We start from the raw sequence: 26,637 nt of genomic DNA, 5'->3' as shown, positions 1-26,637 counted from the left end.
ATCCGGCTTTGACTGTATATTAATTTTGTACTGTCTTCCCGGAAATGTAAGTTGGGATGCAACTGAATACTGTATACGCACTGTTCTTTTCAAGGGGCACGACTCGGCCAAGCCTCCGCGTTTTAGTTTCAGAGGCACCCTGACGAAGTCTATTGGAGTTACGCTGTGCAAAAGAGAGCTTCTATAACGAACGCTTGCGTTAGCAGCACAGAAGTGTACGTCTACCGTAAAGAAAAAAAAAAAAGAGGGGGGGGGGGGTAGGGCAAAGGCCAGAAAGTCAGCGCATTGAACAGTGAGCGCACCATCGAATCCCAATAAGAATTGCATCTGTCGTAATATCATTACTATCGTGAGCGGATACCTGACCCGAAAAGGAAAGCGAACTCGGTTAACAGACGGCGACGAATATCTCCTTTCGGGGAAACCAACCATTGGCTAAGACCGCGGGGCAAGGAACGCCGCTTCGTCCTATTTAGCTACAAGCGCAACTCCGCCTAGCAACCGCTAACCAGCTATATAGGCTGCGTGGTACTGAATGCGGCCGTCTCTAATAGTGTTGGCTAAGCGACCGAAAGTGAAAGGCGTGCCCCCCCCCCCCCCCCTCCACCCTCTTTCCGCGCCACTGGCGGTCGCGAGAGCGCCCCATGGCTCATTGCCAGCTCCGCGTGGTTCCTCCGAGTTCGCGACCGCTGGAGTGCCCTGCGGGAGCACGTTGATCGATGCGCCCGCAGCTATGCTGGCCTCTTACAGCCATTGCCGCATGAAACTTTTGCAGTTTCATGCGCTCCAGCGGGGCGGGCAGCAAGATATGGCGCCTACACCTTATTCGTTTGACAGCGGCGTGTAGGGGGTCAGCATTCGACCAAAAAGTTGGTTTCCCAACGCCACCGCCAATGGCATTCAAAGTTGGGCAAGTTGGCGTTGGCTCATTCTCGGAACAGCGCGATAAGACGGATCATAAAGAAGGGCAAGACAAGACAGCGCTGGCTATTAATTGAATACTTTTTTTGTGTGTTGAAGAGAAATTAAGAAATGCCTTTTAATAAAAAAAACACAGGTTGACAGTCAGCGATGTCTTATTTTGACCCTCTTTACGTGCCGCCTTCTTACACTGTTCTGATGATAAATCTATCATCGATGTTTTAGTAAAAAAGCTGAGGGCAAGGGGGTGAAATAACTTGTTGCTGAATTGAAATTATGTGTCTCCCCGACCCGTACCGGCGAAGTGAATTTTAAACAAGCAGAAGCGCCTAAATGCTAAGCTTCCTGGTTTACTCAGAATTACATGTTAATCGTTCTCTAGTTCTTTTTGATGTCTCTAATTGCGTAGATTCCATGATGGTGCTATTGTGTGTAGCCAATTTAAGAAAGATATCTGCCTTTATTCATGCTATCGAAGACCGAGTACTGCTTGAAAACATTCCGAGGGTGAAATAAACAATTACTTCTCTGTGATGTTTAGCGATTTAATATAGCAAAAGCGCTTCGTGCAGCTATCGAAGTTTTCCTCGTGGTATCTGAATGCCTGCCGGTTAGCGAAGTAAACCTTTGTTTACTTAGACTGGCCGTGAATAACGATACTTATAGCTGTTGCCGAGCTAAACCTTGGCCAGGCCCGCACTTCTGAGGAGTCCTGCTGTACAGCTTGCCATCAGTATCCATTTTACACGTAGCCTCGGGGAGTTGTAGTTACGCACATCTCGAAGTCCATGCCTCTCCATGCAGCAAAAAGGAAAAGAAATGATTTTTTTTTTTACCGACTCTTGCGCGTGGCCATGTGCTCGAGCGGCGGCCCGCTTACGCTGCAATTTGTAGGATGGGCCAAAAGCATGGCAGGTGTGACCGCAGCAAAGTGGGCGGGAAATAAGGTCACGCTGACCAGCAGCTGCCTATAAACCAGTCCCGCTAAACTGCCCACAACGAGAAGCAGAGGCACGTTTTCTCTTTGATTTGTCTATCGAGGAGGTGCGAATACATAGTAAACGCACGCGCATTATCATCAAAACACAAGGGAGACAACGCCAGTTACGTGTTATCGTGGCATAGTCGTTATTTCACGCCCCGAATTTGGTGGCTTGATTTGTAACAAATATAGTACGCCTTCAGCTCTCACTGCATGCATTTTCTTCGTGCGCGTGTGTACGCATACATAGCACCACTGTTTGTGCCGAAATGAAACAGTCGTTCGCGCTTTGTGTGTACGCTACCAAGTTTGCCTCGTCGGCCTTGCGTTGCAGTACAGCGCGCCAAAGCTTCAACCATGTGTAAGGAACTATAGTCCTTACTGCCGCCTTGTTGTGAACAAAGCGATGTTATGTTAACATGCGGCGCGACCGTTAAGTGCTCCGATCGGCACCTCCGCGCTCAAGGCTATAGCGACCGTCGCTCCGGCCGCCTTCCCTCCCTTTTGCGAACAGCTGGAGGAGGAGGAGGATTGCTTCCTCCTCTTCTTGCTCTTTTGAGCGGCGAGGCCGCGGCCCCGCCACGCGCTTAGCTAACGCACTGCGGGCTCCCCTTGTTCGACCGCCCCTGGCAACAGCGCTGAAGCCGCGTGTTCCGGCCTTGCTGCACGATCGCAGGGCCCAGCCGCGGTTCAAAGCGCCGCATAGGGTGGATAATTCACGCTCGAAAGTATGCGACGTTGGCAGCGACTGTGAAACTTGCCGTCACTTAGGCAGAGCGATGATAGGTACGCAGCTTGCACATTCTGCACGATGAACAGGTACGCAGCTTGGACGTTCTGCGGCGTGCCACAGACCTGGCAGCTACGCGCCTCCTCCCCTCATGCGTGAATGAACACACACACGCGCACACACACGCGCACGCGCACGCGCACGCACACACACACACACACACACACACACACACACACACACACACACACACACACACACACACACACACACACACACACACACACACACACACACACACACACACACACACACACACACACACACACACACGCACACACACACACACACACACACACGCACACACATTCTGGCGTTCCTTCGAGCATACATTGGTATCTAGCTTGTCAGTGTCGAAAAGCGTGTGCCGGTTACACAGCTGGCAACCTCTGTTCTGTCTAGTATCAGCAACGACTGTTAGCAGCGCATTCTACTTTCCCGGGGTGGCTTTCACTTTCAAGGCAGCATTATTCCGTAGTGGGGGCTCATAATGTCCAATTAGTGATAATGTCATAATGTTCGCAGATGCGAACTACCACGTGGAAGCTGAGCTATTTAGTGACTGCCGCCTTACGAAAACTTCGTTATACAGCTGTGGATTCAAGTTCAGCTTGAATTCACTGCGAACGTGTTTCAAAACGAAATGTACGTCGTATATGTATAGCCTGCGACGCATTTCACAGAAGGTTCCCATAGCCGTAGTCGCAGCTGACTTAGTAGCGGCGTCTTTGTTGTAGAGAAACAATATAGTATGATCTTTAATAGTTCCAGAAACGCGACGGATATGTCACTATGCACGCCTTGGCTATTTTACACGTTGCATTTAACAGAGCGTAAACATGCCGGACTGAAATTAGCTACAACGTCCAGTAAACGTTCCTCCGTGCTTTGTAGAAAAAATACGTGACGCTTTTCATACCCAGTTCTTTTTTTTTTTTTTTTGAGCCATCGCTATCTTTTGGAACCCACTTCCCTAGCAGTTTTGTATGTCATTGGTCTTAGGTTCAAGCAGCTAACTTGAATTCGCCGTTGTCCAGAGGGATGAACGAGCGTCACCGACATGTTCTTCTAGAATCGCAGATACTCTTGTTTCCACGTTTCCGTCTGTCTTCGCGTTTCCGCACCTCTCGTGTCCGAGTTAGCGAGTATTGTGCTTGGAATGTTAGCGAATATTGTGCACGGCGCACCTCCTTGCTATATAAGTGGTGTACCCCGCTGAAGGAGTACTTCAACGGTGGTAGCAGCTCTTGCCGCATGCTTTTTTGGTGTGTGTAGAATATACGATCACATACAATACGTATGTGATCGTATTGTGTGTTTAGTTTTACTGAACAGGACACTGTGTTCGTATTTTTGATTTTGCAGTTTGATCCTCGATACCCCTTTATCTCTGTAATAAATCAACGCCATGCTTACCTGCATGTCAGCGTTTGTCTCAAGTGAACTGGCGCCCGTGAACTCGCTGGGAGGCTGCAAGGCAGCGATGGTAGGCTTAACGCGAGATTCCATTAATATATTGATGTCGCAAGTAAGTTAGCTCAGAACAGAAAGTCAGTTAGCTCGCATGTTGGCCCTCACGCGTTTTATTTGTTTTAAATCCTGTTTGACGTCGACTATAATAACTACTGGCCCTTCACAATCGGAGCGCACACAGCCGGCCTGCGTACTTTAGCTTTAAAATATTTTTGTTCCTTTTATTTCCAGCCAAAACTGACATGGAGCTGCATTATTACCGTCTATATATGCCTCAGGAAAGGATTAACGTCGAGGCCAGCACGGAAGTGAAGGCGCATACTTGAATGCCAACGCTTCTTGTTTAAAAATAAAATGTGTCGTCATCACTGGGACGCGAATAAATTTATTATTAATATTAGTGATAGTAAGTATCCGTGCAGTCGTCATCATTATCATCATCAATAACCATCTCAAGGTGGGGGACTGCCGCGCAACGCTGCATGTCGCCTCTGTGGGCATTGGTGTGTGCGACTTGTTTTGCATCGATGCACCGGGAAGATCCAACCGAGGCGGAAGCTTTGTTCGGCAGCACTGCGTTGTCTCCATTGCTGCCATCTTTAGTTGTTCATTCTCTTGACACAATCGCGAGACCGATGTCATCGACCGAGGGAGTCGAAAGGGGCCAGCCGCGCGCTAGGCAGTGACGCAGCATCTGCGGTAGTCGACGCTGACTCAGCCAGGAAAGGCCGCTTGCTCACCTGCTGCGTCGAAGAAGCAGACCTTGCTCTAAGAGTCGTATAACCCGTCCGATGTGCACGAGAAGCTGCGCGTCGCGTCGTATTATGGCCACGTGCGAGGGTAGAATGTTCCGCTATACAAATATGTTGTATATATTAAGACGTGAAGAGGTTCCTATACTTTCTTTTGTTGCGGTAACATCGGTATCGAATTGTAGAATGTCTGTCACGTTTAAGGGAAATACGTGAATAATATTAAGGCAGATATACTTTATTCAATATAGTGGTCAAATGGATGCCCCTCTATTAATTGAAATAGTACTCTGCACTCTTTCGTCAGTAATCGAAGCCGATATGAACACTTTAATAATGAGTGCGTACTTCCCTAAGTGCGGACAAAGCTTTGTAGACAGCGGGTACCGATATGAAAGGAAACACCTTGGTCCCTTATTCGCAAAAAGCTCTCGCGCAACAATTGTTCGTAAGAGCATATATATTCCAGCCAGTCCTAATGCTGTGCATATTTGATCAGGTAGATAAGCCGAAGTGATGTGTGCCTGATGTGTCAGGCAGATAAGCCGAAGTGATGCCTACCACTACACATACTAACGAATGCGGCCGGGCAATTGCAACCATCACCTGCGATCGAAAATTCGGCCCCTCATATCCATCCACAACCATCAGCTGTTCTCGCTTTTACATTGAAATGAGGCAAGTACAAGGGAACACAATCTTGCGCACACGTTGTTTTCTCAGCAAGTAATTCGCCTGCGAGGCCTGAAATCACAACACGCGAAAGATAAGCGTTCTCGCTGCAGTGGTGGCTTGCCGGCTATCCACAAACATGATGCGTCGCAACCGCGGCTACCTCGCATTAAACGTCCGCAAGGAGCTCATTAACGTTAAATTAGCTATAGGTTAATGCGACTAGGAGCATAAATCTCAGCGCCACGAAGCGCAGAACGTGTGAGGCGATTCGCGGGAGAGCGCCTTTGGGAAGTGTGGAAGCAAGGGAGGAACGCGCGCTACCCTTTCTCCCGGCGCTATAGGGAAGCGCCTCGTGACCTGACCCAGATGAGGAGATCTGACAAAAAATAAGAAGTAATTAAGTCACAATGGGGAGGAGGGGGCATATCCCGGCGCCACGGCCGCGCCTGATGCATTCGGCTGTGATTGATCGGCGCTCTCGTCCTCCCATCTCTTGCGGTGCGCCCAGAGCGACGCAGTGCGGCTGAGACGCCCTTCCAGACAGCCGCTTCCGCGTCGTATCCCCTGGTTGACTATCGCTGTTCGGGAGACCCACATCCATCGACTAAAAATTTATATGCGCGCGAAACTCGGCTCAGGTCACTTAACCGACTGGTCTTAATTGGTTAGTTAGACGGAGTTGACCGGTCGGTCAGCCAAGTATAGTTGCGCGGTATAAATTGGGTCCTTCGTTTTCGGGTAAAGACCCGATAAATCCCGATTTTTGCGAGCCCGAACAAAATAATGAAAATCGGGCTAAACCCTATTTCGCCCTATTTCTGATAATGAAGAAAGGATGATAATAAGTGCAGGTGTTACAGCACTCATGAACGCTGGCCACCTTTTGTTGGCTAGTGATCAAGTTAAATACGATATTGTTATTGTTATAATATATGAATGTGGTACTAGCTTAGTTTTCATTTAACTTTTAAGCAAAATCGGACATATATCAAATAAACATTCAGGGCCTGCCGGCGTTTGAGCGAACAAAAGTTGGTTGCTTTTTTTTTTTTTTAATGGCCGCAGCAATTACGCATTTCATCGCATTCCCCGCATATCACGTACAATTAAACGGCGGCATAATGCGCTGTGAAGCGACTTAACGCAGCGCTTGACGTTTCTGTACATTGTGAATGGTAGCTGTGGTTCTGAGGGGATGTTTACTCAACTACATTATGTTCAAATAAATGTAGCTGATTCCTCTAGTTCGTATTCCCTTAGTTTGATTGCAAAGACGTATGTTGGGAACCAGTAAAACAAAACAAGGAAATGCTCGATAGGTCTTGGATGGACTTTGAAGTGCTCTCAATGAATACGGTAACGTTTGTCAACAAGGGCTTGTAAGATGAGAAAAAAGAATCGCATCTCCTGCGATGCATGCCCGTGTTCAATTACTTCTGTACTTTGTCCTCTGCAATGTTTTAACCAAGCTTTAACAAAGGAATAAAGTAAAACAGGGATCGCCAAATCAGTCTCTATTGGTTGTTTTTCTAATGCGGTTTCTTTTAAATGTAGTAGGAACGCCTGACTACGAGGAGTTGTAGAGACGGGTTCGTTAGATAATTTGCGAGCAGCTCTCCTTGCCATTACCTCTTCCTGATAGTTATTTCGCTTGTTTAAATAAGTACGCTTGTATCCAAAAGGAGACCATTGCTTGTGTTTATCATTTGTAAACGTTACCAGAAAGATACCGAACTTTGTACTGCCAGACAACAACCTCCATTTCTCCCCGGTTTTCTTTTTTTTTAAATATAACACCGGATTGTTAACCCATAACTTAACAAAAACATATAATCGGAAAACGAACGACCCTACGTATAGAGTTTGGGTCAGGCATGTGATTCAGCCCTTTACATAGTGCGTATTAACCAAGTGAATAAAGAAGTGCTAGTCGCGATAATAATTACTCAAGTTGCGAATGCTGTCACTTATATATCTACAAGAAGTATGAAAGCACATTGTTTAGCTGAGGCTGGATGAATAAGTGGAATCGTTGCTCCCGTGATGACGAGTATCAATGTGCTGGACCACTGCCGCCCGGAAATACGCTATAACGCAAGCTAGGCTGTCCAGGGAGGTTCCATTAAAAGCATTTCAACTCGAATAAAGGAAAAGAAAGAAAGAAAGAAAGAAAGAAAGAAAGAAAGAAAGAAAGAAAGAAAGAAAGAAAGAAAGAAAGAAAGAAAGAAAGAAAGAAAGAAAGAAAGAAAGAAAGCAAGCTGCTATGTGCAGCGTGGGAAGTGAAGGGGATCAAGTTGTCACTACAACCAACCAAATTCGTTTATCTATCTCGCCTGAAAATACGCAGATATATTGCAAGTGTTAGCGATGTTCTGACGGAAGTTAGATAACGGTTGCATCTCTTATCGGGCCCAATCAATGAGGACAGTTACGCAATAAGCTGTCATTGACATACTCTATAGCAGCGCAGATCTATGTGATTGAGCCGTTTCACGCAGGTGCTTTTCATCACTTCGTCCTCTTACTTTGCATATTTGTGATAGGTTAATCTAGTTCGTGCGCTAAATACGCCAGATCGTGCTGCAGTGGGCACAATGTTAGCGGACAAGCGTTTCTCCTCGTAAGCACTGGTGTTCAAGGTCTGCAACCTTGTTTTCGTACCGAACCCATCTCAATTACGACATCCACCATTACACCGCCTCACCGGATTCTCGTATGCACAAGTATAGGCTTCAAACCCCACGCTTATTCGTTTGAGCGGGCAATCATAGGCGCTTCTACAGAATCCAGCATATCGCATATCTCGTCGCGTCTCCTTGGCCATTACGCAAAGCTTTGATCACGTGCCTTTTCGAGCAAGCCTCCGGCGATGCCAATCTTTTCTTTATTACTCAAGCAATCACTTGCGGTCATTAGCTCTTCTGCTGTTTTTTTCTTCTTCTGACTTTATCTCACGATGATGAATGTCACCACGCGCCCTTGACCGTTGCTCACATCGGTGACCTTGGCAACGCGCTGCTCCTTTGCAGCGCCGCGCGTGCGCGATTACGCAAGGAGCGCGCATCAATGAAGGGACCGGCCGGCCTTTGTGCTCCTGTCTTTCTTTTTTTTTTCTTTTTGTTCTTCGGAAGTTTTCCCATACCCTTTCTCTCTGCGACGTTTTTTCGCTTGCCCGGCAAATCATTCGCGTTGCGCGATGATGGAGCTTACGTCACGGAGTTCACTCCGGGCTGCTTTCTCGCGTCATGCCACGTCCCGTCTCCTCGCCTCATCGATGGTGGGGGATCAAAGGATCGAGCTTAAGAGGGCGGAAGCCGTCGCGCTGGCCGTCACCTTGCGTGACAGGCGTGCGGAGATCGAAGCGGAGCTTATAACGCCGCCACAACGAGTGAGCGAAGCTGCGTCGCAATATTGCGAAAGGCCGCGCCGGGCGGTGTTCGCCCTGTAAATCCCCCCAAAAACAAAGCTTATTACAGCTGCACCGGACGGAGACGTGTACATTATCCCACCCTCCGACGGTCATCTTAAGTGAAGAACATTCTCTTTTCTTTCTATAATTTTTTCCTCCGAAATTTCGACCCGACAAGCATTATTACGTGTGTAACGCGCCCCACTCGGAATGGATTGTCACGCAAGAAAGTGTCCCTCATAGGAGGAGCCTGTGTCGTTAGGCGGCACCCTCGCTTTGTGGAAGACGGAGTAACAAGTGAAGACCACTTGAGAACGGTTCAATTGACATTGTCGTCTAAGGAACGAGTCCAGTATCTTGCCTGCACCGAACACGAGAAAGTTACGTGGAAAGCCTGGGACTATTTCAAGTGCGCTTAGCATACACAGACGGCTTTAATATTGTTACGTGTGAAAGGACACAGACGAAAGAGGCTATTTACAGGCTATTTACACTGGAGCCAGACAGCCAGGCCCACACTCGCTCGCACCAAGAGCACAGACACACTTCATCGTCTTTCTCGCGGCGGCTCGTCCCTTGAACATCTTTCGATGATATCGTAATACTACCCCCCCCCCCCCCCCCCCCCCCCCCGGCGGCAAAAGCGCCATCACGGTGCTGTTAAATATCCAATGCGCTTGGAGAGTTGTAGGGTTTGAGTCGGGCGATGTGGACAATATCACTGGTTGTCACAGCGGAGGACGTAGTGGGCGTGGCGAGAACGATTTCGTAGGTGACATCGGTCACTTGGCGGAGTACGCGATATGGGCCGGTGTAACAGGAGAGCAGTTTTTCACAAAGGCCAACTTTACGCGATGGTGACCAAAGCAACACGAGGGTGCCGGGCGCAAAATGCACATCACGGTGACGGAGGTCGTAGCGTTGTTTCTGTTTTTCTTGAGACACTTGCAGACGAGCACGTGCAAGTTGGCGAGCATGGTCAGCACGGGCGATTGCATCACGGCAATATCGCTAGTGGAAGCTGTGGTGGACGGAAGCACAGTGTCGGTAGCGTCGGTTCTCGGCCATACAAGAGGTAAAACGGGGGAAAGCCAGCAGTTTCGAGGCGGGAAGAGTTGTACGCAAAGGTAATGGAAGGTAGAGCCAGGCCCCAGTCACGGTGGTCGGCTGAAACGTACTTCGATAGCATGTCTGTAAGCGTGCGGTTCAGACTCTCAGTGAAGCCGTTCGTTTGTGGGTGGTAGGAAGTGGTAATTTTATGCTGTATTGAGCAGGCACGCATGATGTCATCAATGACTTTGGACAAGAAGTACCGTACGGCCACGGTCGGTGAGCATTTGACGCGAAGCACCATGCATCAAAATGATATCGTGGAGGAGGAAGTCCGCGACGTCAGTAGCGCAACTGGTCGGAAGAGCGCGTGTTACGGCGTAGCGGGTCGCATAGTCCACAGCGACGGCAACCCACTTGTTTCCTGATGTAGATTCCGGAAAGGGGCCGAGAAGGTCTAAGCCAACACGATGGAAGGGCTCGGCCGGGATGTCGAGCGGCTGCAGGTAACCAGCGGGGAGCTGGGAAGGCTTCTTGCGTCGCGATGATAGCGTAATAATATCATCTATAAGGAACCATCAATTCGACCGAATTACGAAAGTGTTATGTCTATTTCGCTGCTGCATAATGCCGCGTCCATAAATTATTGAGCTACTACAACCGAGTAACACGCTTGAGCAGACCCCATGTTGGGGATCTTTTGGTCGCTGGGAGCGTCTGTCACGTCACTGAGAAGCAGCAAAAGTGTCGAAGCAGTGATTTCCAAAACAGAAGGGATCGAGGAGCAGGCAACATTGTACACTGCTACAGATGTGCAGATGTGAAGTGACTGTCGATTACCTCCTTTGGCCCTGTTCCCGCTTCGTCAAAAAATGGCAGATTCTCCGATGTGCCTTGATATGACTGGACGATCGGTCTGTTACTGAAGCTAAGGTCCTGGTAGCCTGGTTTTATCGCTCTCATCGGCGCGGAGAACGGCTTAAGCTGTTTTACAATACCTGCAGGGGACAGATTTGGATGCCTGGCACTCGACACGCTCCACCTTGTCTAGTGCGCTTGATAGACATCGACTCTTGCCTTTGTCTTTAGCTATCAGTTACACTTCCTCATTCTCATCCTTGTCCCTCCCCCAGTACCGGGTAGCCAACCGGAGATAATCTCTGCTTAACCTCCCTGTCTTTGCTTTTCTCTCTCTCTCTCATTACCACGTGTAGGGGAGGGAACTGGACAAGTCTGGTTAACCTCCCGTCCTTTCCTTCTATCTCTCTCTCTCTCTCCTGTGTACAGGAAACCTTTAAAATAATCCTCGGAGAGTGGCAGCCTTCGATCTTGAGATCTTCAGCACACACAATTTGGTGCTTGATTGATTTAATCACGCATTTATGCATTCGTAAGCTACGTCTGTGTACGACCGGACTTGTCACCACTTTCATCATGGAGACGCACAAGGGATGTCACCCTCTTTCACCTACAGAAACCAAAGCACAGTTTTTTATTGCTAGAAAAAAAAAAGAAGAGGGAGAGAGAGAGAACCAGCAGACGATATAGCAAAGGTTCTACTAGTTATGTCACTTGAGAAGGTGTCCAAATGCCGAAAGCCTTCTTATGGACCCATTCCTGCTCGTCAGACAACTGAGTATGGTGCAAGAGGACAGCTGGCACTTGATCATCGAGCACTGTATACACACGAAATATTCTGTCGGTTGTTTGTCTTGTCTGTTCTCTTGGCGAAGGAATGATTGGTGCTGGTGTGTTTGCCTACAGCTATAATCTCGAAGACTGTAGTCGATATCAAACACAGCCGACGGGAAAGACAGATGCAAAAAAAAAAAAAAAACGCAAGCGTTATGCGTGAACTCAACTTTTAATTGGATCATGCAGGGGTCTTGAACTGAATGCGCACGTCCACACGTTGTAGTGGTCAAATTTCTGCAGCATTGCGTTTTTTTTTCTCAATTATTTTTTTTTGCTTATAGAATACGGGATCTAATATTTACGTACTAAAGCAATCTGCACGAACTCGGCAAACACGCGTGGCCTTGTCCCGCAGTCGAGACGACAAAGCGATCGCATCTTCCGCGCGGCCGTCGCTATGGCGAAATCTGCGATTTCTGCGAATATACGCGAGCCAGAGCCAGCAAGCGAGGAGCGAGCGTAGCGCGTTACGTGCATATAAAACAGGCTGCTCTCAAACTCGCCCGCCAGCACTAGATTCTGCGAAGGCTATTTTGAAGCAGCGTGCGCCGTTCCTATTTGCACTGCCCCTGGCACACTGACAGTTCGTGAGAATCCATCCCTCGCTCGCCCCCCCTTCCTCATCCTGCGCGTGTCATGCCTGTCAGAACCGTGGCAGGGGGCTTCGCCGACAAGCGTTCACAGGACTGAGACAGTTACGCGGGAAAACACTGGGACTTTGTGCTAGCGGCGTCAGTGGATAAAGCTATATCTGAAAGCCGCTTTATTTTTACAGCGATAGCTGTTATGGGCTGACTCCCCTGGTCGTTATGTTGTCCGCCGGTGTCCGCCGCATACTCAGTGACCCAAGTTGGCGTGAAAGGAAAACGGCTAGATAGCGGCATAGATACCGGAAAGTACGGGATGCATCCTAAGAATGTCCATCGCATTAAAAACTGTACTTAAATGCTTCCGTGTGTTGAAGGGAATGAGGTACATTAAACTCGCGGCAGTGTCGATAGTGGACGTGTAGTGAGTGTGATGTAGTCGCCGAGCAGGAACTCGTGAGTATTTTTTTTTAATGGACATGAAAAATGAGATGCAAGAAGTGGTTCTGGCTACTCCTTTCATCGGTCACACAACATCACAAAAGTAGGAATAAATGCGTCGAATTACATGACGAGTCTTAAAAGCTCAAAATATCTGGACTGAAAAATGTTTGAGATCTCAGAAATAACATCGTTCAAAGCAGCGAACACCGAAAAAGTAGCGGAGTGTCAGCAAATTACCGAACTCTTTTTGCTAAAACACTATGCGTCGCATTGCATGATAAGAAGAGGTAAAAAAAGACGCCTGCACGATGCATTTACCGCCTCCGAAGCGGCGCAGTACAGCTGGGGTATATGACCGCGTCGCTTTCGTATTAACTGCTATGCATGACTCTACGCTTCCTGTAAAAGGGTTTGAAAAGCTTTATATATGTGTCGAAACTCACGTGCGGATAGATAGTTCGCGCTAAAATAACGCGTCCATACTAGTGCCTGGCGTACATCTGTATCCTCAGTCATGTTCGCCAGTAGTGTCGTGCACGGCCTAGCAACAAAGCTAGCAAGCAAGCAGGAAAAAAAAAAGAAGAGAGAAAGAAAGGAGCCAGAAACAAGGTCCGTTCGCTTACGACTAGGCTACTCATTCCCAGACGGATTTAGCTCAGGGAAAGCACTTTGCCGCCCCTTGTGTCCTCTGCCGGTAACGCTTAACGACAGCGCTTCCCAGATTCTCCAGCAGTAAACATTACGTCTACATCTACGCTGGGCTGAAGGAGCCCAGGTACCGTCCGTGTGATTATGGACCGGCGAAATCAATGTTCCAGTGAGCTCTTGCGGTGTCCCATGGCGCTCTGCCGTAGGGGACATCATATTATCTACGTCTCTCGTACTTCGTCTTAGGTGATAAATGGAGCGAGCACTCGTGGCTGGTAAAAAAAAAAAAAAACGATGTCGTAAGAGATGAGCGCCGCATGAAGACCATCGAGAATGTTTCTCTTGTAGGTTCTACGGGCGGAAAACTGTGTATAACAATAGTTTTACAAGCTACCAATAGATTTTTTCCCGATATGTGTGTCGCGTCAGTACCTACCACGAGCCCGATCGATCGCTCTCACCATTCATTTAGGTCGACGAGGTGACCTAAATGATTGGTGTAAATAATGACGCAAGGAAGGCTTAGCGTCCCGGCTGACCGACCAATGGTTCGTATGACATGACGTCGTACGTCGCCCTTGGTTTGTGGACGACTGCGCTTTTAACGAACGCGGGTGTGAGGAGGCATTGCTTCAACAGGAAGGAATCCAACTTGGGGTATTGTTGCATCGAAGGAAAAAAAAGAAATATAAAGAACATGTGACTTCACGCGTTTGTAACGTTAATTTTCGTGCAAAACTTAATGAGAAAGTAATGTCACATCTTAAGCCCCCCCCCCCCCCCTTTTTTTTTACGCGAATGAGAACATGTGATGCATTTAACAAATATCAAGTAGTTATTCAAATAACAGGTAAAAGAATGCATTTAGCTCACGCACACTGTCACGGCTTTTGACGATGCGTTAAGGTTTTCGATTGTTGACCTCTGTGTGCGTGCAAGACTACAGTGTCGTCGTTGAAGCAAAGAGAAAACGCATACACTTTCGAGTCATTCCAACTCACCGAGCTCTCTCTCCCTTGCTTCTTATTTGTAAGCCCATGCAGCGTAGACGGCCGAGTGGAAGCGAGTGGGTTCGTGGGCTGTTGTGGCGGCCTAGGCGCTTTGTTGTTTCTGCTGGCCAAGCGTGAGTTGGCACCTGCGTTGAGCAAGATAACCGCTCTTTCCGTTGGTGCGACGAGTCTAAAACGGCTGGAGCAAAACAGAATAAAAAAAAAAGAACGCACAAAAAGGAAGAAAGAAAAATAAGAGAGGTTGTAAAACGCGAAAGGGAGCCGGTTTATCAGGGTGCAGGAAATAGCTCAACGCGATCCATTATTTGCTTGAGATAAGGCGCAGCGTTACTGCACGATTAAAGAATAAAAAAAGGATAGATTCGGAAGCTAGTTTCGCCCGCGCAGAGGTATACCGTGATATTTTCAGTCGCACCTACGCCACAACCAGCGGTATTTTGTTCCGACTCCAGGAAGATTATTGCTGACAGAGCAGGTATGCGTACAAAGAGGTGAACACAGTGCGCACGAAGTGTTACGAGAGAAAACAATACTGCTGGAGCAAATCCTTATTATCGGCCTTCGGTAAAGTTCACGTATGTCCACTGACTCGAAAAAAATAGAGCACTCTCGTGTGTGTTACACCACAGACAGACACGTGACTCTCGTACGCGTAAAAAAAAAAAGAAAAGAAAATTGCAGGCATGTCATCCCCAATTATCTCGGCACATACATCATGAATTTCTGAAAATTATGTGAAATGTATGCACAGCTGAAACATTTCGACACCGTTAAACGCGTGATATAAGCTAGTTTAAATGTACACCATCCGTAACAATTCCTAGGAGAGCGCTCTCGTATTTTAGAGAATAAAGCTCGCGAGGAGGCTAGAAAAACACTCCTTGCAATATAAGTTATGATGTTAGTGCTGGGAGCGGCTGGCGGTGCTAGATTCCAGGAGACAACGCCCTTCTATCAGACGAGAGCGGTTGGACGTGAAGGAGAGTCAGTTGCGACGGAGGGTGCGCCCGTTACGCGTGACACAGCCGCCGGCGCTGCCAGGGGGAGACAACGACATCTTGGAATGGTGCGACTGCCGGAGGCCCCCCCCATCCGCGCTAGACTGCTTGGCGCATTCGCGGTCTTCGCGTCCTCTCCACTTGGCAGTGGCGCTGGGCTTACCCTCAGTGCAGCCCTTCGAGGCGGGAAAGCGGGTGGACGGCGGCCGTGGCGCGTATTGCGGCCGCTAGAGGCGGCACGTGTCTCGCTGTTCTTGGCGGCTGTTACCTTCGCGTTTGGAAATAGGCTTAATTACGTGCTTACGCATTTATTTCGGGCTGCGTTTCTTTTCGCGTTTGAGGACCTTGCTCGAATAGCGTTAGCGCAACACCGCTCTCTGCGGGACTTTCTATCAGAAGGCGCATTTCGGATTGGTGGTACCGCCGTCTTGTACGTCGTTTCATTCGGCCATCTGGATTTTGCCTTCGCGAAGTGCATACGGAATTGATAGAAGCTTTGATGTCCCTCGCATTATGCGTCAGCATAGCGGATTCACAGAAAGTTAGAAGCGTTCTCCCGTGTTCTAAGCAATGAAATTCATGCAGTGTGCCGAAGAGCATAGTGGCAGTTTGATGTTGGCTATAGCCAATCTTTAATCTCGGTAGCCTTACCGGTAGCCATCTGGGAGATGGTGCAGAGTGTCGTCTCTTAGGCGTTTCTGTTAGCGAACTGTTGTCAAAAGTCTAATTTGCGAGAAGCCATACCGTCGTGTATGTTGCTCAGCGTGCCCTGTGACTCTCAGCACCATTAACTTTACACACTTTGAGCATTAAAACTTTCTGTCGTTAGGTTGTGTCTTCTGGCACTGGCTGTGAACGTCAGTCGTGTTGTAATTTGATGACAAAATTAGCACCAGCACTGTGTGGTGTAGAAGGTTTGACGTTTTCTCACCAATGCACAGCACAGTGAGTGCTGGGCACTGATTTACGAGAGCGTGGCACGGCTACAGAAAACGCTTCGATTTTTTTTCTCACGATGGTATCACGTGAGCTTATACGTGAGCGTGTCCATGGACAATGTGGAAGCACGGAATTTTGCTGCCACCAGTTTCTCCTTCCCCGCTGTGCGCCTAGCGACAACTTCAGAGAACAGTTGTCTGGCTTTCAAAAGATGGCGTCCACGCATCGCATTCGTGGTCCGCAGTGCACAACGAAGCACGACGCGCAGGGCCGACACGCGCCCTATCGGCTCAGAGAAGTGTCCAGCGAGAAACGTGACAACCAATGCGTATTCAGTTAACCACCAGCGTAAATGTTAGTTAGCCTTTCGAAATTTGCGGAGGTGTAATGAAAGTTGCCGCCCTTTGTTTTTCTTCTGGTGCACTGAGCGAGTAAACGGGATCTGACTGGCGTCCATAACCAGGCTGCTGCCACCGGAAGCTTTGCACGCGTACACGTTATCTTTCAAGCTGCGTGTCCATGCAAATAAGATTTACATATTTAAAAAAAACGCGCTTCGCGGAATAATGGCCGGCAGTAAAAGCAAGAGAACGCTGCACCTCCCAGATACCGGCGACGCGCCTCTCAGTATCGCGTGCCGTCCGGGGGCTGTCAAAGCGGCGCCGCACCCAGGTGTCTTGCACCGGTACGCCCGCGCGAGGACGCAGCAACGCCCCCCTTGACGACAACCCGTGTCACGGCCTGATGATGACGATGCGCCCAAACGTGCTTGTCGCCTCCCTCGCGACCCTTTGATTATAGCACGCAGCCTACATGCGTGGTAACCGAAACACCCAAATTTTTGCGCGCGGTGGTCTTAATGAGCAACGGAACGAAGAAGCTTGGCTAAGACTATGACAGGCGATTGCCCGCGATTACGAGACATGCGCTTCGCGAGATGTTACGACTAAAAAAAAAAATTGCGCTAGCTTTGAACGCATATGTAAGGTGCAAGAAATGACTGAAGAACACGCTCGTCTGACCCAGCAAGCTTCTCCGCCTGGATAATAATACCTTCTTCTTTCTGCGGTTTTACGTGCCAAAACCACTTCTGATTATGAGGCACACCGTAGTGGGGGACTATACGGAAATTTGGACCACCTGGGGTTCTTTAACGTGCACCTAAATCTAAGTACACGGGTGTTTTCGCATTTCGCCCCCATCGACATGCGGCCGCCGTGGCCGGGATGCGATCCCGCGACCTCGTGCTCAGCAGCCCAACACCATAGCCACTGAGCAACCACGGCGGGTGATAATAATAATACCTGAAGAACTCGTTTCCATGTCTGAAGCATTCTGCTTCGGCGGATGCGACATATGCGCTGGATGCTATTGACTTATAATGTGGCCGCGTAATGTGGTTACATGAGCAATATCCGTAAAAGCATTTTCACTCATGCAAGACAGCCCTTGCAACACGTGCATGAGAATGATAAAGAGCATGTAATCTTGTAATTTTTGGGGGGTTCATTCGCATCTTTCCGCGATGTTTTAATTGATGTTTTACTTTGTTAAGGTGTTACTGTATTCTAATCGTTATGCATGTATTTACTGTACTGGCCCCCTTACACAAAGCCCCACGAGGGCTCGTAAGGTACTTATAAATAAATAAATAAATAAATAAATAAATAAATAAATAAATAAATAAATAAATAAATAAATAAATAAATAAATAAATAAATAAATAAATAAATAAATAAATGTCGTCCTTGCTTTTGTTTGTTCATATTGTCACGCGTACATTTTTTTGCTTTTTTTGGCAGTGATCGTTTTTCAGCGGAAACATTGCCACTGTTATCGCTTTCTCACTGGACGCAAGATGCGCCTACTGTATTGGAAAATTCTCGAATATTGTCGCGCATTCCCTAGCGAAAAAGTCTTGTTGTTCATTCCCGAATGTTAGCGAGCACGAGCGATAATTCTGGAATGTGCTGTAATGCATGCATAATTAGCGGACGGACCACGCTTGACGTTACCGTTGTGATTTCAGTGTTCCTTGCTTTTCCGGGAACAAGGCTGTTCGAGAAAGCGATTCCTAATGCGCAGTATATTGGTAGTTTCTGGTTCTTCACAGTCACTCTACAGCGCGAAAGTATGCTTCGCTCGGGACACACCTTTTTGCTGTATTGAATATTTGTATTCCTGCGTTGCACCTTGTTTTCTCTTTGCATAGCATCTTTCCTCGGCAACAAGTTCAATCTCGTAACTAGTTCGTGGATTAAACAAATTACGATTGTTAATAACACGCGCGTCGCCAAATTCGGGTAAGAGTAGCGCCTATCACGAGATAATTTTCCACCATGAAATGGTATAGCATTCAGGTGTTGGGCTGATGTTTTACTGGAGCATAACATATTTGTCGCGAGAAATTACAAGCGCGAAAGTTGTAATACACCCGAAGGAAGCTCCGCGTTGTTGCGATTATCAGCCGCTTGATTGCCGTCACTCCCACTCTTGTCTTAATTGCCATGTTGAACGGCGCTCTTGCTTGTCACATTTACCTCCTGTAAGCTTCGCACGAAACACTGTGCCCCGAAGTGCGAGGCGTTGCCGGTTGCTTACTGCAAGTGCAAGACCGCCAAACGCCGCTCTCTCGCCTATAATTTCAAGAAAGCACGCCCTGACCTATAGCTTCAGACGTATATAGTCTTATCTGCAGTGCGCAGCCCGAGAGCATGTACAGCCCACTGCCGGAGCGTAATTATCCTCGTTCGCGAATTATTTCCTTCTTTCCGTTCCGAGAAGAACACGTCGGTGTTGCTCCCAACCAGTGCAACAGCTTGTCCCTGGAAGACATCGAAAGCTGTCTCGACACCATTGCGAGGTGGTTTAGTGCGCTGGTTACCGGCAACTCAGCCAGAAATGCACCTCAGGCGATCTTTTTACGTACACTCGTAATCTGTTTCTGTTTCTTACGACAGCATTGCCGCGTAATATTTTTTTCCCTATAACTTTTGTAGTTGTTCTTGCAGTGCTCCTGCGTGGTGGTGACAAAGAGGAGACTGCTTTCGCCTATCTTTCTGTACTCAGCCGGGATAGCGTCGGAATAGTTACAGTCGACAGTAGGCGCTGCGTCTCGTACTCACCCGAGCCTGTGTACTCGTCCGCTCTCGCTGCGCGGGCTTCAAATCGCGCGGCGACTAGTCAAATTAAGTGGTGTATGCATTGGCGAGTTGGTTATGCATTGCGAAATGCTTCTTGCGCTAGAGCACGCAGCCAAGGAAATGTGTCCTGTACCCCCACTTTATTTGTCCGCGTCTCCTATAGCACAAAAATCCATTTCACAACGACTAGTCCAACAAAATGTTTCAGCGACGACCACATGACATAACGTCTTTAGCAGTCGCTGCAGTGTCTTGACTGCCTACGGTTACATTGTCCCCAATTTTTTTCCCTTTTTCTTTAAAGACATGCTTTAGTTGCTTCTTTCCTGCAACAATATTTCACTATCCGGATGATCGCAAAGCAGTGAAATGTCAGAATCGTCGTTATATTGTTGCATAATTACAAATCAGAAGATAACCATGAAAATATGAAGCGCTCCGCGCTGTCCAGTAGTGTTTCTATACTAGCTCGTAAATATAGAAAGTTGGCCATTGAAGGGGTGGGGTATCCCAAAATGATAGCTAAGAAAAACGAAAAGTAAACGAAATACGCAAACAATATCAAAACAAATCTATGGATTACGGCAAAAAAAAACAGAAAACGAATAAACGAAATGTAGAATGCATGAAGAATGTCATGAACTGGTCATGATGAAGTTTGAGAAAATTCAAGATGCCCTATCACAATTTAGTGTTCACAAAGAATTTATGGAGTCACTGTCCGCAGATTTAGGTGCACGTTAAAGAACCCCAGGTGGTCCAAATTTCCGGAGTCCCCCACTACGGCGTGCCTCATAATCAGAACTGGTTTTGGCACGTAAAACCCCATAATTTAATTTAATTTTGAGTCACTGTCCGCAAGGAATATGAACAGAAGAGGGTAGCAGATTAGGCAGTCCGCACACTACTACATATAGAGAATATAAATGTGGCCCTCTGAACGAAATACTTTATGGCCAGCCAATAGCAGCAGGGTGAGACGGCAACGATGACGGCATGTCAGCGACAATTAATGGCAGCACGGCGGCAGCACGTTTAATCACACGCCTTGGACCTGCGATCGAATCCTATAGGTGGGCAAATAATTGCTTTCCTGGAAGCTCCTTTTGATGAGAAATAACAGTCATTGTAATAATAATAAGCATGATGAGACTTCATACGACCGCAATGAAATGTCAATGAAGTCGCCTTAACAGCTATCGCCGTGAACGGCTATAACTTCAACTTTGAAAGATAAGCAAGACAAAAAAAAAAATTAAGCAAGTGTGACACGTTTGTAAAACGTGTAGACGAAAGCCTGTCGCCGCATCGACGTGTAGTGGGCCAGTGCCGTCAGCGCGTTCGCTGAGGGAGAGGCATGCAGTATGGGAACGCAGGCATGATGAGCGGCATAGCAGCCAGCTGTGGAAGAAGACGACGAACGCGCGAGCAGTGGCACGAGCGAGTCTCTGTGACCACGTTGCTTTTTTCCTCGCAGAAGCATCGACACGGTTCTTTTTTTTTTTCAAGGTTGCTTAAAGGTCACTGCGTGATGAGGAATATAAGACTTTCACCTTAAAAAATCTAACAGAGTCATGACTAGTGAATTTAGGCCGTCCGCGCCTGTAACCTTGCATTCAGTGAGCGCTCGCCGTCTTCTGCTTTTGCCTGTTATGACGTGCCGCGACAGCGAACAAATATATCCGCCGGAACGAGAACTTCCCTATCGCCGTAGAGGGTGGCCGGAAATTACGTTCCTTGTTTTTTATATATATATCTTCTTTTGTTTTTCTTCAGACGACGAGGATAGCACGCAACATGAGGAGGAGGTAATTTGCAGATTCCAGGATTCATATCTCGCCGTGTGACGTCGTCAGCAACTTCGCGCCGCTTGATATCGCTCGACTCGTTTAGTGACGTGTTCACGCCGCCATTTATATTAAGGGAAGACGGAAGTTCAAGAATAGGCGAGAACGGACGCAGAGGCGGACACGTCAATGCCGGAGCTGATGGAAGATGGAGGTTGAATTTTGTTGAAGTCCCCTCCTCGTACTCATCTCGAATATGCCTAACCGAGGTGTACCTTGACATCTCATACTGCACCGGAGCAAACCCTCCGGTGTAGAGTCCATCACATCTATGAAAGCCCAAAACGCTCCCCGTAAACTGGTGGTCGGTCGGTCGGTTGGTCGGTGGTCGGGGTTACTGATGAAAAAAACAACAACAAAGTATTGGATACCCCGTAAAAGTGTTTGAGGCCTTTAAGAAATTCCGAGAATCTGCCCTGCCCCCTTTCTTGGCAAACAGGTTCTCAACGGCTAATTCCCAGAGTGACAGCGTATCGCATGGAGTGGATCGGGGAATGGGCCGCCTTCGGGGCACCGCAGGCATCACTATTCCCGGGCGAGAAAGACGGAAATGACAGTCACACGCGATGCCAAAAACAGGCGCACGCTATCTCGGCGCAATTACCCTGTCCATGTTTGAAGCGACGTTTCCCAAGAAGGTGCGCCCCGCAAAGGCGTGAGCAGCCATATTCAGTTCTTTTTTTTTTTCTCCTCGTCCGTTCCTATGGTCACGTGCGGTTAGTAGATTGGTGCGTCATCTAGCTCCGGCAGCGCCGACTATCAATTAAAAGTTAGCGGGACATGTTTATCATTAGAGTACATAACGAATTCGTTAGCTTTTGAACGAGTGGAATTGGGTATCTGGTCTACATCGGCTATGTTACGCTTAATACGCTGGCTCTAGTCATATCATCGATGGGAAGGAACATCAAGAAATGTTTTGTCAGAAAGACCACATGGTAACGTCGACTATTGTTGGTTTTTCTTCATCAGGGGGGGGGGGGGGGGGGGGCGAGACAGAAAGGGTGTCCATGGCCGGCATTCCTATTTACCCTTAGTATGCGCTGGCACCTTTCCCCTCTAAATGTAGTGGTAAATATCCGTCAACTCGACTCTCCGTCCGTGCATGTATACATGTATACGAAGTACAAATACTTCGTATGAAGTACGGATTATCCCGTACGGAGCACGGGATAATCCGCGCTGCATACGTATGGAACGTATGCTGTAGAAGTGACACAGTGATCTTGTTGGCATTGTATTTTCGAGAGAAAGTAGCACACGATTGTGAGATAGGCCCCCGGGTGCATCTAGAAGAGAAACACCCTTGCCCTCCGTGACCTGAATAACGTGCTCGATGGTCAACGCTTGCTGGGCAAACTCAGAAAGCATTCCGCGGACTGCGTGCAAGGGCAGTCGTAATTAAGAATTGAGGTCGCACTAGAAAGCATTTTAGCTACGAAGTTACTGAGCTTCTCTGTTTTCTCGCTGTCTTGCCACTACTGGTCGCGTTCCGGGAACACAACCCTCGAGAAACTTGCTTGCTCACTCGGCGCACGCGATAGTGATGACGCCAAATAAGAATTACGCGACCGCGTGGCTTCGTCTTTTACTTATGGTGCGCTAGAATTGTTGAGCTGGACACCGCTGTCGCTGTTCGGTCCAACGACGACGCGCAGCGGTTTGCTAAACCGTCTACGTTCATAGCGTTCAATCCTGCAAACATTTTAGGCCGGAACAAGCTGAGGCGATACGACGCCTCGTACCAGCATCACGACATCGAAGCATTCCAGTGCGTAACGCAGATTTATCTGGTGCTTTTAAGCGAGAGGCGGGACCATTACCGAGATAGATACACTGTCCTAGCCTGACATACATTATTTTAAACCAAGGAGGGATCTCCTGAAAAGAGGGAATAAGGATGAGACGAAATGCGTAACCGCAGCGCCGATAATCACGTACTTTGTGATTACTTACGCGCGACAGGACACATGTGGAGATGTGGACACCTTGTATTTCCTACGAAAATGTAGTGTCCCTCAAAGAATCAAAAGCGCCTTCCGTTGCGCGTGACTCGAAGGCAAGCACTTTCCTGCGGGCATAGGAATAAAGCCTCGTAACTTAGTGCTTGAGTCGCAGTTTAGGTCAGAGATATACCACAGCCTTCAGCAAAACCCTGAAAGACGCCAAGCGACTCGTGTCGTGCTCAACACACGGATTTTTTTTTTATAAGATCCCTTAAGCTAAGTTGCACATTGGTCACTGGACCGGCGTGCCTCATAATCAGATCATGATTTTGGTACATAAGATCCCAGAATTTAAGTAATCATAAATTAACATTGGTCACTGTGAGAGAGAGCCCCCGGAAACGCCTAGTGCTGATGGCTCACGGTGTCCCCTGCTAATGATCAAGCCTGTCCAATATCAGCACATTACGTCCTTACCATATCGGTAATCTGTATTGCAGTTAACACATTAGACAGCAGAGCATTTTTCAGAGACAAAGATTCTTGGACCATGACCACACACGTCGCAGGCTTACAAAGCGACGTAGGAATTGCTACGATTTATGAAATCGACTGATCGCAGTGACCGGCTGTGGGCGTGAAGTGATGAACAATCGCACGTGTTCACACTGAGAGTACCTCCTTCCTTCCCTCTCCTTTCTTTCTTTTCATCCCTTAAACCGCTTCCCCCCTGAAGGGTAGCAAACCGGACGTGTGTCTGCTTGATCTCTCTACATTACCTTCCTTCTTTTTGTCCTCCTCGTGCATTGCAGTGCGTTGTTCAGAATTTCAAGGCAACCACCTTCTTGGAGTTGCGCAGGTCGATACCCGGCTCTCTCATGCACTGCTGATAAAGGAACACTTGGGCACTTGTTCACGCCTCATTCCCGTTCCGCATGCGTATTGGAGTGTTCCTCAAGGATACCGCTTTTTTGCTGCACTAAGCGAGTGATTGCACAAGTTCCATAATCGCGAAGATAGTTCACACGTGGGCAGATTCGAAAAGGGCAAGTAACAGGACAATACCAGGAGAAGTAGATGGAAAAAACACCGCCTTGCTTTTGCGGTAACAGACAGAGATGAGTGTTCTTACGGATCAGGAAGACACGGGAGTATATCTTCGATATTTCGTATCAAGGCTTTCGCACCTCGTGGTTTCGGTAGTATTCAATGTTTAGGGCCGGCAAGTGTTGCAGTAGCGGAGATAAAGCGTAAAAATGTATTTGAAGGATTGGAACAAACATACGACATCTACTGGGTTATTTTAGTGGTCCCAGGCCAGGATCATATCAACATCGCACCAGGGAGCATCCATACAGCTACGTACGAAGGCTCCACACATCGCACGGCTTCCCTCTGGACGAAGGAACTGCGTGGTCGGTGCCCAACAAGGTTACAGAGAAACAGTGAAAATGTATGCACGTCGATAACAGCTGTACGGCCAGAGAAACGCACGAGAGATAAACGGAGAGTAACTCTTAAGATAATGTTTTGAAGCTTCCCGAAGCCACAGATACAGTCGATTCGCGAACGTTGAGAGCCTCATCCTGCCTATTTGGCATAAAAGAGAGAAGGAAGGAAGGAAGGAAGGAAGGAAGGAAGGAAGGAAGGAAGGAAGGAAGGAAGGAAGGAAAAGGAAGGAAGGAAGGAAGGAAGGAAGGAAGGAAGGAAGGAAGGAAGGAAGGAAGGAAGGAAGGAAGGAAGGAAGGAACAAATCAGAGGTTAACTAGACTTTGTCCAGTTTACTACTGTGCACGTACGGAGGGGGGATGGTGGAGTGAAAGAGAGGAGGCACGAGTCTTAATCACACTTTCACATGCACTAAGCCAGTTGCAGCGAAGTCGGGCATTCAAGTCTGTCGCCTTCGGGTACTGTAGCACTGTAGCATAGCTCGAATGGATTTCTTAGCTGATGAGCAGTGAGGCCAGGCTCCTAAGGTTTACTTTTGTAAATGGCCGATTGTTCACTCTATTCAAGGCACACCGGGGAGTCTGGCGCTGTTAACGAAATGTCGCTCTCTTTTAGTGACGCTACACCGAATTGAATTGTACGACTCGTGTTTTAAGCAACGATTACAGCAGCGATATGAAATCATGTAGGCGAGGACAAAGTGCCGGGACGGCAAGTGGCGTAGAATTATCCGCGTCGCTAAACTGGCCTGCATAATGAAGGTCGAATGAAAACGGCGAGGCATTAATAGAAGTGATAGGGATGTGCGAAGGCTGTAGGCAGGTTTCCAGGCTTGCACGTGAACGTGATCATGAAAATCAGTAGAATTAGGGGATATGCAAATACTTCACCACAAACGTTCGTAGTGACGCCGAGGCTCTAGCCACAATGTTCAACTATTTTAGTGGTCAAAGCACAAAAAGCAAGCCGCACAAAGTGAGAGCGAAAGGATATACGGGCATCGCTTTGGTGTGAACAAATTATCGACAAGTTGTTGCAAGTTCGTGATCTTAAGTAAGTGAATACACACATAGTAATAGAAGTCGTGTCGGTGGTTTTCGGTGACCCCTTCCAGGTGCGAAGTAGTGAAACAGTATCCTTACAAATGTTCCTCGAGGCCTTATAAAGATGAACGACGGTGTTCGTCAGGCTTTGCGCGCTGTCGTTGTCTTCCCGAGAGTGGGGATATGATCCAACGAACGTGTACCCTGCACCGAGAACGTGGCCTCTCCGATGGACTAACGTGTGCAGGGCTCGTGTGGAGGGCGGCGGCTTGCTTGAACGTAACGGGCAAGGAGATGCGCTTCCGTCGCTATCTTATCGCCGAGGAATGCCGGAGAGGCGGTGACGTATAAGGTCTCAACGCCGGTCGCGCGGCTCTTTTCGGCCGGCGATCGGCGAGAGAAGGGTGTTCACTTGGTGCGGTTGCCGCGTGCGGTGCGCTGCTGCTGCCGCCGATACCGTCGCACGCGCTGCCTGCCCTACCGACTCGATCGGGATGAAGTTCGCGACGGAACCCAGGAAGCGGCTCGGTGAACAATTTTTTTTTTCCTGTTATCACGGGGTGCGATCTGATTGACTTGTTTGAACGTGCCAAAACAGGGTTCTCCTTTGCGCCGGCACACGTCAAGCTGCGTATATGGAGAGCCGTTAGGAATGCGGTCTCCCCAGCCGAGAAGCGAGCCCGTGGCCTAATAATCGCGAGCAGAACGCCGTGAATGCCCGCTCAGCCTATTTGAGGGAGGGTGCGCAGTTACGGCAGTGGCATTGATTTGCCGTACGTAATTAGCTGCCCACTATAGTGGCTGCACTGATTGCAATGCCGTACGTGATGCTTTCT

At 48.2% G+C, this 26,637-nt stretch overlaps 1 protein-coding gene across 5 annotated transcripts in view; it reads left to right on the top strand.

Annotated features, from left to right (window-relative positions):
• LOC119455594 (monocarboxylate transporter 10) overlaps nt 1-26,637 on the top strand; it is a 112,182-nt gene that overhangs the window by 70,267 nt on the left and 15,278 nt on the right. The window contains exon 1 of one of the 5 annotated variants that reach the window (XM_037717002.2): nt 26,171-26,329. The exons of the other annotated variants lie outside the window; for them this stretch is intronic. Coding sequence (XP_037572930.1) covers nt 26,296-26,329 — 34 coding nt within the window. The 5' untranslated portion in view covers nt 26,171-26,295. Of the gene's footprint in view, nt 1-26,170; nt 26,330-26,637 lie in introns of those variants that run through there. 5 annotated transcript variants of the gene reach the window in all.

Source organism: Dermacentor silvarum, chromosome 6 (assembly GCF_013339745.2).
Source record: "Dermacentor silvarum isolate Dsil-2018 chromosome 6, BIME_Dsil_1.4, whole genome shotgun sequence".
In the NCBI taxonomy this organism is placed as follows: Eukaryota; Metazoa; Arthropoda; class Arachnida; order Ixodida; family Ixodidae; genus Dermacentor; species Dermacentor silvarum.
Note: the sequence above shows the minus strand (reverse complement) of the source record. Positions and strands in the feature narration are given on the sequence as shown.